The following is a 12998-nucleotide window of genomic DNA, read 5'->3' on the forward strand; positions in this document are numbered from 1 at the left end:
TATACTAAGAATTTGAAGACAAGACAAAGTAGTCAGTGGGATAGAAGAGGTTGTGATAGGCTAGGTGAAGATGAAAGGAAGCCCTCTCCTAGGGTATTGACAGCAGATTGGAGAGAAGTGAAGGGATTTAAGAGATCTTCAAAGTAGGTAATGACCTAGGTAAAGAAGAGAAAAATGAGCAAGATGCTCAGTTTCTGGCATGGTCAACTGGAAAGGGGTTGCTTTCCACTTAGTGAGAGAATCCAGAGGAATGAATGACTCCCAGTAAGTAGGCTCCTTTTAGGCTTCTTTAGGTCTTTGTGTCTTTATGCCATGTTCTTCTTTAGACCAAACATCTTTAGACCAAAAGAGCAAGGGTCATGAGACTTTTTCATAAAGGGTCATAAATGGAGTAAAGTGTCTCTGTGGGCCATGCAATCGCTCTCGTAATTAGTCAGCTCTACTTTCGTAGTGTAAACTCAGCTAGAGGAACTACATAAATGATTGAGTGTGGCTGTGTTCCACTAGAACTTTATTTATAAAAACAGACAGCAGGCTGGATTTGGCCCACTGGCCATTCTTTGACTACTCCTGCAACAGCATAAAATTAAGCGGGTCATCTCTCCCTTGGGCAAAGGATTTTTTCCATTGTCAGAGGCAGAAGTGAGAAGAGAAACTGTAGTACCTTGTAACAGCAAACCAAGATCCTGGCAAAATATGGAGAGCTGTACCATTGGCAATTGGGCCTGGTGACAGAGGCCAGCTGTTGCAAAGGAATGGAGAGCAAGTTACTATCAGAGTACAGGAAAGCCCACTTTTCCTCGAGTGCTTATGCTTAGGGTAAATGATTGATCAAAGCGGAGAGGGCATATGTGGTCCACATTTTTTCCCTGTGCTGAATTTCTCATAATCACAGGAATAATTTCGAGGAAATGATCAGCTGAATATTGAAAACATGTCATGTGTTTTACCCCAAAGGAAGACATTTCTGTGCCTGGTGAGTGTATTCCTTAACAGGTGTGTGTAAAAAATGTTTTCAACACAAACCAGGGACCCTAGACTGTACACATCTAAAGAAGAAAAATGATATTGTAAAGAAAAGAAATCTATCTCTGCAACTGTTTGCTCAGTTCCACTTTTGGAAAATGGGTTTTCTTAAAGACAGACCACCTCTGAGGTCTAATTTACTAGTACTATTATTTGGCCTTTCATTTCCAAGAAGAATGGAATCCTTAGTGGTTAACATGCTGTGCAGCAGTGGGTATCTCCCCAGATGTAGACCTCACCTTGTCTATCTGTCCTGCCTTGGCTTTACATTCAGGCATGGCCTCAGAAAACAGTGCCTTTCATCCTGAAATCCTTTGTATTCCTTATAGCTTTTAACTCCATTGTACTCTATACAGACAGATCCTCTTTGAGCTTTGAAGTTTGTTTCATGCCCAGTATGTGTGATATTTGAGGTTCTTGAAAAGTCTATTAAGATTTTGCCTCCAGAATTTTACTCTGCATGTTTGCAGTTCAAAACTATCTAACCTTCACCAGCTGTGCACCAACCACCTCCCTACCCTCCTGTCCTTGTCTGTAGGGTTTTCAAAAAAACCAAACAGAATTATTTTAGAATTACATAAAAACTCCATTATACATAATTTCCATCCTATAAGGTTTATTCCTTTTTTCTCCTAACATTTTCTATAGCCAGCACTTTTAACAACACATATTAAGCTGTCATCATCAGTATTTTGAGTCTTAAGTTTCTAGACAAAAAGCAAAACTTTAGCATGTTTTTTAAAGGAAATATATTCACTTCTAAGTGAGCATGTTTAAAATTTAGCAGGAGAGATACTGGACTTGCAATAAAAATGTGTGGGTTTAAATCCCAGCTTTACCACTTAATAGTTACAAAACATTATGTCTCTTAACCATGCTGAGCTCCAGCCTCTTCTGAAAAAGGGACATTATGATATTACATCACATGATAATGATAATTGTGAAGATTGAATTAGCCAACATGAAAAATCTTCCAGGTGCATTGTTTGCCATATGGTAGGTGCTCAGTACATCAGTGTCAAAATCAACTCACTTCTAAGGAAGACATTTCAAAGTGAGAAGCAGAAGAAAATAATTTGCAAAGGCAGAATGGAGGTTAAGATTAAGGGCATCCCTTGTAAGTTTCTAGGTCAGTGGTCCTCAAAGTGTGGTCCTGAGACCAGCATCGACATCAGCATTACCTGGGAACTTACTAAAAATGCAAAATTTTGGTCTTCACCCCAGAAGCATTAAATTAGAAAGTGTGGGTGGGTTCAGCAGTCTGTGTTTAACCAAGCCCTCCAGATGATCCTAGTGTTTGCTGGTGATTTTGAAGCACCGCTGCTCTGATGCTTCATATTATGGAACGAGGCTATGTAAACTATCTTATTTAATCCTCATTTTTTTTAAAGCATTCTGTTAAAAAACAAAAAAAAAAAAAAAAAAAAAAAAGAAAGAAAGAAAAGAAAAAACGTTAACTGGGAGACCTGAGAACTTAGTGCAAGAACCCAAAGTAATATAAGCCAAATCATAAGAAATATTTTCTCCCTCAGAAAGAATTTCTATTTAATGCAAAAATATATGATTTCAAATAAGTGTAACATCTAGAACACATTTAGAATATGGAAATAAACGAAGACCACACAGATGAGAACAAACAGAAGCAATTTATTCAGAGTATGATAAAGCAAGAGGATCCGCCACCATCCTTGGATTTTAGCAAAGTCTCAAAGAACAGGCAGGGGAGTAAAAAAGCTTTATAAGCAGGGAAAAGAAGGCTCGTGGTATCTTCTGATTGGAGGTTGTTGGCACAATGAAGCAGGAGGTGCACTAACAAGCAGTGAGGCTCTTATGTAATTGCTTTGGGGAGCAGCATATTTGGTGTTCTGTTGTTAGTTTTGAGTTGGAAGCAGGTAAGAGGGTTAAAAAAGGGGGAAGCTAGCTCGCAGTCGTTGAACAAGTCCTGATCGTTCTGGGCTGGCTGCCAAAGATTGTCCATTGGAGTTTTATTGTTACGCATGGTCTGGCCATTGTCCATTTGTATGTTTAGTCTCTCAAGAAACCTGGGGGGAAAGAGTGCATATATTTAAAGGAAATGATATATACTTTAAAACGATTACATAGTATTGCTCAGGTTATTTGTTATAAGGAAAAACAACATATTCACGGATTCTGTTATTTCTATTTTAAATAAAGAAGTATTTGAAAAATTAATTTACATAAGTCATATTAGCAATGTAATTATTATCTGAGTTTATCTCTCCTATAGGTTAAACTCAGGTTTTGTTCATGGCCAGTAATGAAGGTAATGAAGAAGGCACACACATATAATTACAGATGGTCCCCAACATGATGGTTTGACTTAAGAATTTTTTACTTTACCATGGTGTAAAAGCAATATGCATTCAGTAGAAACTGTACTTCCAATATTGAATTTTGATCTTTTCCCGGGAGAGCAATATGCTGTATGATACCATCTTACCATACCTGGCAGCAGCAGTGAGCTACAACTCTCAATCAGTCAGGTGATCATGAAGGTAAACAACCTATACTCTACAGAGTAATCTGCTGCCAGATGACTGTGCCCAACTCTAGGCCCATGTAAGCTTTCTGAGCACATTTAAGGTAGGCTAGGCTGTCGCAATGTTCTGTAGGTTAGGTGCATTAAATGCATTTTCCATTTACAATGTGTTCAACTTACTATGGGTTTACTGGGAGGTAACCCCATCATAAGTCTAGGAACATCTGTACTTGTAATAAATGATGTATACTGTCAAAACAAAAATTGCATTGGATGAAGTTAAACAGGTAAAGATGACATTTTTCTTTTCCAAGGCTATGGCAATAGGGAGAGAGACCAGAATGCAATCTGACTTCAACTTCACTACAACAAAGGGTAGGAGAGTTTTTAAGAAATGGAGTGGGAGGAAGGGATTACCTAATATCCTACCTAATTAGCCTTACCCAAAGGATAAGTAAACTTTCTCATATCTTCATGACAAGAGATAGTTTTACAACTTGGAACAAAGTGTCCACCTAAGTTAGGCTGTTACCCTCCCACACAGACTGAGAGATAAGAGCACTATATTTATTGATGATTTCCTTTCAAAAGGATGGCTCCCAGGTTCTTGAGAATGACAATCCTAGCTTGTAAAACTGTGAGTATCTCATTTACATCTCAAAGTGTTAGAGAAAGAATTTGCAATTACAAATTTTCTAAAGTAAATTCTCTAAGAAAAGGGAGTTCAGAGCCTGGAGTCAGGAAGAAGGCTGTCTAAAGTTTAGTCAAGCTGAGTGGAACGTTAAGGCTCTCTCTCTTTGTTAATATTCAATCTTTTATCAGTATAGAAACCACTAGGGACCTTACATTTAAGGTTAATAAAATTCTCACCAGAAAAAAATAATTCAATTTTAGGCAGGCTCTCTTGTAAGTCAGAATGCCCTTGTACTCTTCTCCTAACTGTTGATTGGTAAAAAAATGAAACATTATTTTCTCTAATTTAAATGTAATTCCTTTGCAAAAGACTGTGCAAGCCTGGGCAGGAATGGTGAAAAAAAATACTTGGATAGGAAGTAATGGGATCTTTTGTGGATGTGTTGTGTATATTTTCAAGAATGTTTCTTGTGTACATGACAATCCTAACAGGTGGGAGAGGAGGCACTTACTGCAGAGATCATTGGTGCAATGGTGGAGCCCTCTGGTCTAACAATTTTATTGCAAAGTTTGATACATACAAAGACAAAGAGAAAAAGTACTCTAGTTTCCATTATTATATTATATGTATATTATACACACATATATTCACTTGAAATGTTCCTCTTGGTTTCCAAAATACCACTCTCATCTGATGTCCCCAAAACATCCTAGATAGTCTTTCACAGTCTCCTCTGCTGGTTCTACCTTCTCTACTGCACATCTCAGTATTGCCGTTCATCAATACCCTTACCCTCTTCTTGGGTGATCACATCCTTCCTCAGTTCTCTAAATCCCGTAGAAATGCTGGCAATTCCAAGTGTGTATCTCCTGTCCAGTCATCCCTTCTGAGCTCCAGACAAACACACATCCAATTGCCTACTTGACGTCTTCACTTGAATATCTTATAGGTATCTCACACTTAATGTGTTTCACCCATCTCATTAAATTGTACCAACATTTATTCAGATATGCAATTCTAAAATATGGCTTTTATTTGTGCTTCTTTCCACTCACTCGTGGAATCTGTTTTTCTTATCTATCTCTTTTTTCCCCAAATAAACCTTTATTCCACCCACTTCTCTCCATCTCCCCAGCCACCATGCTGCGTTTAGCTACCATCTTCTTTTACCTGGACTCCTGCAGAAACCCCTGGCATATTATCACCCCCCATGTCATTACTCTGCTTATATCACTTCTGTGTCTTCTCACTGATCTTCCAATAGAACATAAACTTCTCCCCAGAGCACAAAAAAGCCCTCGGGGTCTGGCTTTGGACTATTTTTCTGAGCTCGTCTCAGATGCTTAATCCCTTGCTCATTTCTCCTGCGATAGTGAACATGAAAAGTCGTTTCTGTCTCAGGGCTTTTGCAGTTGCTCTTCCCTTTGAATGGGATGCACTTATCCTGGTTCCTCTCACGTCCAAATTCTCTGCATACATCAGAACTCAGCTGAATGTCACCTCCAGTGTTCCCCAACCACCTAACATTTCCTTCTAAGCCAGCGTGTTTTCTATCATAATGTCATGTTTACGCCTTTCATACTTTGCTGCTCCACCTGTGACTCAGGAACCAGCAGCATCAGCAATGCCCAGGGTCTGTGAGAACTGCAGAATCCCAGACCCTGCCTCAGACCTAAAAACAAATCAGAATCTGTGTTTTATCAAGATCCTTAGTGGATTAATATAAACGTTAACATTTGGGAAACGAAACTCAGAAGAACTGATCACAAACTGTATTTATTTCTTTAATTGTGCATTTGCTTATGTCTGTTTCCATCCATACTGCGAACCCCATGAGGTCAGGAACTTTGTCCATTTTCTTTACTTTTGAATCTAGTAGTCAGCCCAGTGCTTGGTATATAGTTGGCACTCAATACATAACTGATGAATGATAAATTTAATCTAACTTTCTCAATTGATCCATGAAGAAACTGAGGCTCAGAAAAGTCAAGTGAATTTTTTGAAGTCACACAGCTGTTCATGAACAAAACCAGTTCAAAAAAGCCCACAAAAAATAACAACAAAGGCTGGGCGCGGTGGCTCATGACTGTAATCCCAACGCTTTGGGAGGCTGAGATGGGTGGATCACCTGAGGTCAGGAGTTCAAGACCAGCCTAACCCACATGGTGAAACCCTGTCTCAACTAAAAATACAAAAATTATCTGGGGGTGGTGGCGGATGCCTGTAATCCCAGCTACTCGGGAGGCTGAGGCAGGAGAATCACTTGAACCCAGCAGGTAGAGGTTTCAGTGAGCTGAGATGGTGCCACTGCACTCCAGCTTGGGGGACAGGGCAAGGCTCTGTCTCAAAAAGAAATAAATAAGGCCAGGCGCAGTGGCTCACGCCTGTAATCCCAGCACTTTGGGAGGCCGAGGCGGGCAGATCATGAGGTCAGGAGATCGAGAACATCCTGGCTAACATGGTGAAACCAGTCTATACTAAAAAATTACAAAAAAAAATTAAAATTAGCTGGGCTTGGGGGCGGGTGCCTGTAGTCCCAACTACTCAGGAGGCTGAGGCAGGAGAATGGCATGAACCCAAGAGGTGGAGCTTGCAGTGAGCCTAGATTGCGCCACTGCAGTCCAGCCTGGGCGACAGAGCGAAACTCCGTCTCAAAAACAAAAAACAAAAAACAAAAAACAACAACAACAAAATAAATAAATAAATAACAATAAAAAATGTTCTTGACTCTCCAGAAAGTATGAGAGAGAGAGAGAGAGAGAGAGTGCTTGTGTGTGTGTGACAAAGTATAACCTAAGATTTCCTTTACTATTTTCTCTATCATTATTAATAACAATAACCACTTATTTATCATACTTTATCATTCACAATCCATTTTCACATATACTAATCTATGTGGAAATTTACCCAGAATTTGTGTCTTTATATTTTCTTTCATTAAGAGCAAAGAAAATGTCAAACACAGTCCACAAGTTTGTGGAGTTTATTAATGGATCAAAAGATCACGGAGAAAGCAAAAAAGAAGAGAAAGTAAAATTTCTCATAAGAATAGCTGTCGACGAACCAATTTAGTGGAGTGCACAGCTCTTCAGCCAGATGAAAGCTATCTGGTTGTGGTTGACAGGATTGCTTGAGGGTGTCAGAGGCAACACAAGGACCTAACATGAATTTTGCAGAAGTGGTTTGGAATTTATTTTAATTGTCATTACTGGACTTACTTTTAGTTCAACGGACAGTTCTGCCTAATTAAAAAAGCTTCTTCTATGCTTAAATTTTGCTCGTCACTCCTAGTTTAAAGTTTAGCTATTTCTAACTCCTAATTGGCATGCCACAAATGAACCATTACTTTGAACTTGGTGCTCTCTAACCCTGACATTCCCGCTTGGTTCAAAATGTACCTTCTCTGGAGCCAGAGATGTTCATCCCAGACGCTGTGAGTCTGTTTTCTTCTTTTACAAAAGGAAAGACAGTACAAGAGAGATTATTCAAATGGTGGTGGTGTTGTTGATGGAGAATTCGTATTATAAGGATATGTTTACATCATAAGCCATAGATAAAAAAGCGACCTAAAACAGCCAGGCCAGCCTGCCCCCAGTACAGGAGCCCTGTACAGTATCTTGATATGTGGTCATCCAGGAATTCTTTTGTTATATAATGCTGAAATATAAATAACAAAATTTATCATTTATATATATATAATAAGCATTTTAAGAATATAATTTAGTGATATTAAGCCCCAAAAGGTAATGAGATCATGTCCTTTGCAGCAACATCGATGGAGCTGGAGGCCATTATCCTAAGAAAACTAACAGAGGAACAGAAAATCAAATTCAGCATGTTCTTACTTACAAGTGGGAGCTAAACACTGAGTACATTATAGACACAAAGAAGGGAACAACAGACAATGCGACCTACTTGAGAGTGGAAGGTGGGAGGAGGGTGAGGATCAAGAAACTACCTATCAAACAATGCTTATTACATGGGTGATGAAATAATCTGTACACCAAACCCCTTGTATAACAAACCTGCACATGTACCCCTGGATCTAAAATAAAAAGCTAAAAAAAGAACATTCATAATGGTGTGCAACCATTGCAACTATCCACTTCCAGAACTTTTTCATCATTCCAAACACTCTATACTTCTTAAATAATAACTCCGCATTCCCCTGTGTTCCCAGTTCCTGATAATTACTTTTCTATTTTCTTTCCCTATGAATTTGCCTAGAATCCTCAAGTAAGTGGAATCACAATACTTCTCCTTTTGTGTGTGGTTTATTTCAGTTATTTATTTGTTTCATTTATTTTTAAGGTTCATCCACGTGGTAGCATGTATCAAAACTTCATTCCTGGCCGGGCGTGGTGGCTCATGCCTGTAATCCCAGCACTTTAGGAGGCCGAGGCGGGCGGATCACCTGAGGTTGGAAGTTCGAGACCAGCCTGACCAACATGGAGAAACCCCGTCTCTACTAAAAATACAAAATTAGCCAGGGATGGTGGCGTACTCCTGTAATCTCAGGTGCTTGGAAACCTGAGGCAGAAGAATCGCTTGAACCTGGGAGGTAGAGGTTGCAGTGAGCCAAGATCGCACCATTGCACTCCAGCCTGGGCAACAAGAGTGAAACTCCATCTCAAAAACAACAACAACAACAACAACAACTTTATTCTTTTTTACAGAGAAATAAAATTTTGTAGTATGTATATACCACATTCTATTTATTCACTTATTTATTAATGGAAACTTGGGCTGTGTTCACCTTTGGGCTCTTGTGAATAATGCTGCTATAGACCGTTGGTATACAAGTGCCTGTTTGTATCCCCGCTTTCAATTCTTTTGGGTGCACACCTGGGATTGAATTGCGGGATCACATAGGCATTCTATATTTAACCTTTACAGAAACCATCAAACTTGTTTTTCACAGTGGCTGTAGCATTTTACATTCCCACCAGCAATGCACAAGTGTTTCCTTTTCCCCACATTCACACCAACACTTGTTATTTTTTGTTTGTTGTTTTATTTTTTATAACTGCCATCCTAATGAGTGCAAATTAGTATCTCAATGCCATTCGGGTATTCTTAAACATGTTCTATGCCAGGGAGCACCAAACAACACCAGGAAGCTATTGCAGACCATCTTGAATTGTTAGAAGGCTCTTATTAACTAGTACTAAATCTTGCTTCCCTGTCAGTGACTCTAATTCATTACACATCAGAGTCATTTGGGAGCTTTTAAAAATTTCTCTATCCAAGCTGCAATCCAGACCAATTAAATCGGCACCTCTGAGGGTGGATTCCCAGAATCAGCATTTTTTAAGGCTCCTCAGGTAACTTAAATATGCAGGTAAGGCTGGGAACCACTGCTTAAAGTTCACCCACTGGTCTTAGCCTCCCAACCTGTGATAACCTTATCATTGAGCTTTCTCTGACATCCTTTATTAAATAGCCAGCCTGCAATCCCCCATGGGCCATCCAGTCCTCCTTACCCTCCTAGATATATTTTTTTTTTTTTGCCATGGACTGTTACAGTTGACATGTTACATACTGTCTTGTGCATCTGTTTATTGTCTGTTTTGCTCTCTGTTTTTCTTATTGCTGTTTCCCTAGGACATGCAACAATGCCTAACACAGATGAGGTGCTCAGAAATTGTTGAATGACTCAATATGTAAATCTACTCTTATTTCAAATGGCAGCCCTCAGATAGCTAAAAGTAGCTTTTGCATTTCATCTCTGGGCCTTCTTTTCTCTAGTTGAAATCTCTATACTTTCAACCAGTCTTCAAAGACATAGAATAATAAATACAACCATTATGAGCACAATATATCTCTCTTTCACTGAATCAGCAAGTAATTGAGCACTTACTATGTAAGCCATCATCTATATATGTAATATTAATTTGTAGTATTACATGTACATTAATACATACTCTAGACTAGAGATTGTGCCAGACACTGGAGATTGTAGCGAAAAAGATAACCAAAGTCAATCGGTGGAATTGGGGCATAGACAACTGTCAATAACATAAGTCTTTTCAGATAACAGTAAATACTGTAAGGAAAATGAAAAATGTTTGTTGGCTGTGGTACATTAACTGGGGGTTAAATTTAATCTGAGACCTGAATGACAAGAAGTCAGTCACTGAAGAATCATTCTAGGAAGAAGGCACCTCAAATCCGGAGGCCCTGGGGTTGGAGGAGATGAGTTGCAGAGGGGCTGTGAGTCAGAGACTCTGAGAAGGACAGGGAAGAGAACCACCATCACCTCCTTTGTTAGTGCCTAACTCAACTAACATGACGTAAGATCAAATGAGTTTTTGGTGGCTACATTAGTCTGTTAAGGTCTTTTTCCTAAGTGTACCATTTTCCTCACTGAATTAAATCTTCTCTATCTAATATTTGTACTGTTGATAGTTAGAACTTAAGTGTAGAAGGGTGATTTAGATGAGCATATCTGGAATTTCTTTTCATCTGAACCCCAGCCAAAACAATCTATCAAACTGCCTATAAAAACACTTCTCAGCTGAATGGAGGGACTTTCTCATTCTCCAACCACTACCAGACTGGTTCCTCATTCCTTTTGGCACCTTGTCTTCTGTGCCAGCTTAACAGAAGTTCTGGACAAGGCCAAAGCCAGGACTTTGCAGGCTGCTTCCATTTGGAGAGGGCCATGCATCTTTATTTTCAGTCAAAAGAGCTCAGGAAAGATGAGAGAATTCTTGATTTTTGGAACCCTGTGTTCTCATTGGTGGGCTCACAGAACAAACAGCCTCTCCCAGACCAGCCACTAACATGCTCTGACAAGTCAGCTCTTCTTTCCCATATTCAAATGTGGGGTTTGGGTCTAGGACAAACTTGTCCAACCCACAGTCTGTCGGGGCACAGCCAGCCCAGGACAGCTTTTAATGCAGCCCAACACAGTTTATAAACTTTCTTAACACATTATGAGATTTTTCTGCAATTTTTTTTTTTTAGCTCAGCAGCCATTGTTAGTGTTAGTATATTTTATGTGTGGCCCAAGACAATTCTTCTTCTTCCAGTGTGGACCGGGGAAGCCAAAAGATTGGACACCCCTGGTCTAGGAGTTTTAAGATTCTTTGAAACTTCATTAAAAAGAATGTTTTATTATACTTTAAAAGTTTTTAAAATCCATATATCTTCTGAATATTAATCTGCAGATATCATGCTTTCATTGAAAAGGCATCTTCATTTTCAAGTTAATAAAACAAAATGCTGAGTTTACATGGGGAAGGCAACATTTGTAGACTAAATCAGATGCTGAAACTGACAAGAACACAAATTTGAACTGGGAAGACAATGACATATTGTGGGCACTAAAAGAAATGATCAGGGTGGTGAAAGGAGCCACTGAGCTTATTTATTGGCTACTATCTTTCCAACAGACTTCACAGAATCTGAATTCAATTTGTCCAGGTGAACTGATGGAAGAACAACCATCAAACCACAATCTTTTTTTTCTCTGGGAGAACCTACCTGTAAGCAGAGGCTTCTGCATGGGCTGGAATGGGACACTGTAACAAAATGGCTTTGCATTCAAGTCAAGTAACTGTATGAATGCAAAGTGGCTTGCTCAGTAACAACTGGTTCAAGTTGCTACTGAGCAAGCAGTGGGCTCCTTGCTGATGTTCATAGAAGCCAATACTATGGCCCTGGCTTTTGAGGAAAAAAAAAAAAAAAAGACTTCATTGTAAGTTGAATGGCAAGGAAGCAGGAGGCAAAGCTCAAATCTGTCTCCCTGAGCTGGGGGCTATGGCAGGTTTTATAGGCAGAGGGTAATAAGGTGTGATCTGATTGGATCTTGTGATAAGTTAATGCCAGGAGGTATGATGTGACTGTATTATGCCACAAGGTGATGCTACGGCTCGATATGATTGGATCATGGATCATGCCATGAGATGTCCACTTCTTTATTTGGTCCCCATGCCTTGGTCCAAGCACTTAGGTTCCACCCTGTGGTTGCATGCTTCGTTCATCTGGGCTTGGTCAGTTTAACTTGCAACCTGGGGGTCCATGGCAACTAAAACACAACTCACCATTTTATACACAAATTTGGACCAGTTTGGGCTACTCCTGCAGTTACAAAGTTACTATCACTCATTCACTCAGCTTTTACAATCTAATTGAGTAAGTGCACAAAACAGGAATCAACCACATATGTCTGAATGCTAGTTGAACTAAATGCCCTGAAGGAAAGCCACAAGTGCTTGGATGGAAAATAGCTTGTTAATTCAGCTCTCTAAGCCTCATACTCCTCTTACATATAGGAGCTAACCAGGAAAAAATGTTAAGTGACAGGTTCAGATTTTGGTGTACATTAAATGCATGATAAATATATGTGTCAGCAGCTGATGGTGAAGTTACCTTTCAGAAGGTCAATGATGAAAAGATAAATTTTCTTTCCTGTGTCCCAGACTTTCATTCAATTATTTGTGCTCGCGTGTGTCTTTCAGTTCCAAGGAGGGTTTCGGGTCAGTGGAGAAGGTCGTGCTGCTCACGTTTCTCTCGGCGGTTATCCTGATGGCCATCTTGGGGAACCTGCTGGTGATGGTGGCTGTGTGCTGGGACAGGCAGCTCAGGTGAGCAGCAGGAGGGAACCTTTTGAGGAAACATGGGAGTTCTGAGCCGTCCCTGGAGAGTTGGGTGTGAACATTTCCATTTTAATTTGTAATTAAGAAAGAAAGCATTGATGGGAACAATATTTTAAAAATAAAAGGAATGATAAAGGGATTGCAATTAATCCTACAACTCTAATACAACCAGTGTAAACGCTTCAGTGTATTTCCATCCTGTCATTTTTTTTCTTTGTCAAATGTGTTTATAGTT

The 12998-nt window shown here is 39.5% G+C and overlaps 1 protein-coding gene across 6 annotated transcripts in view; it reads left to right on the plus strand.

Moving 5' to 3' along the window:
* Positions 1 to 12998, plus strand: part of LOC105466897 (5-hydroxytryptamine receptor 4) — a 199141-nt gene that overhangs the window by 89808 nt on the left and 96335 nt on the right. For all 6 annotated transcript variants that reach the window (XR_978501.2, XM_011716074.2, XM_071098240.1 and 3 more), the window contains exon 3: positions 12626 to 12751. Coding sequence is in view for 5 of the 6 variants with exons in the window: in XM_011716074.2 (XP_011714376.1) it covers positions 12626 to 12751 (126 nt within the window). In the remaining variant the exon portion in view is untranslated. The remainder of the gene's footprint in view (positions 1 to 12625; positions 12752 to 12998) is intronic.

The sequence above is a fragment of the Macaca nemestrina genome, chromosome 6 (assembly GCF_043159975.1).
Source record: "Macaca nemestrina isolate mMacNem1 chromosome 6, mMacNem.hap1, whole genome shotgun sequence".
In the NCBI taxonomy this organism is placed as follows: Eukaryota; Metazoa; Chordata; class Mammalia; order Primates; family Cercopithecidae; genus Macaca; species Macaca nemestrina.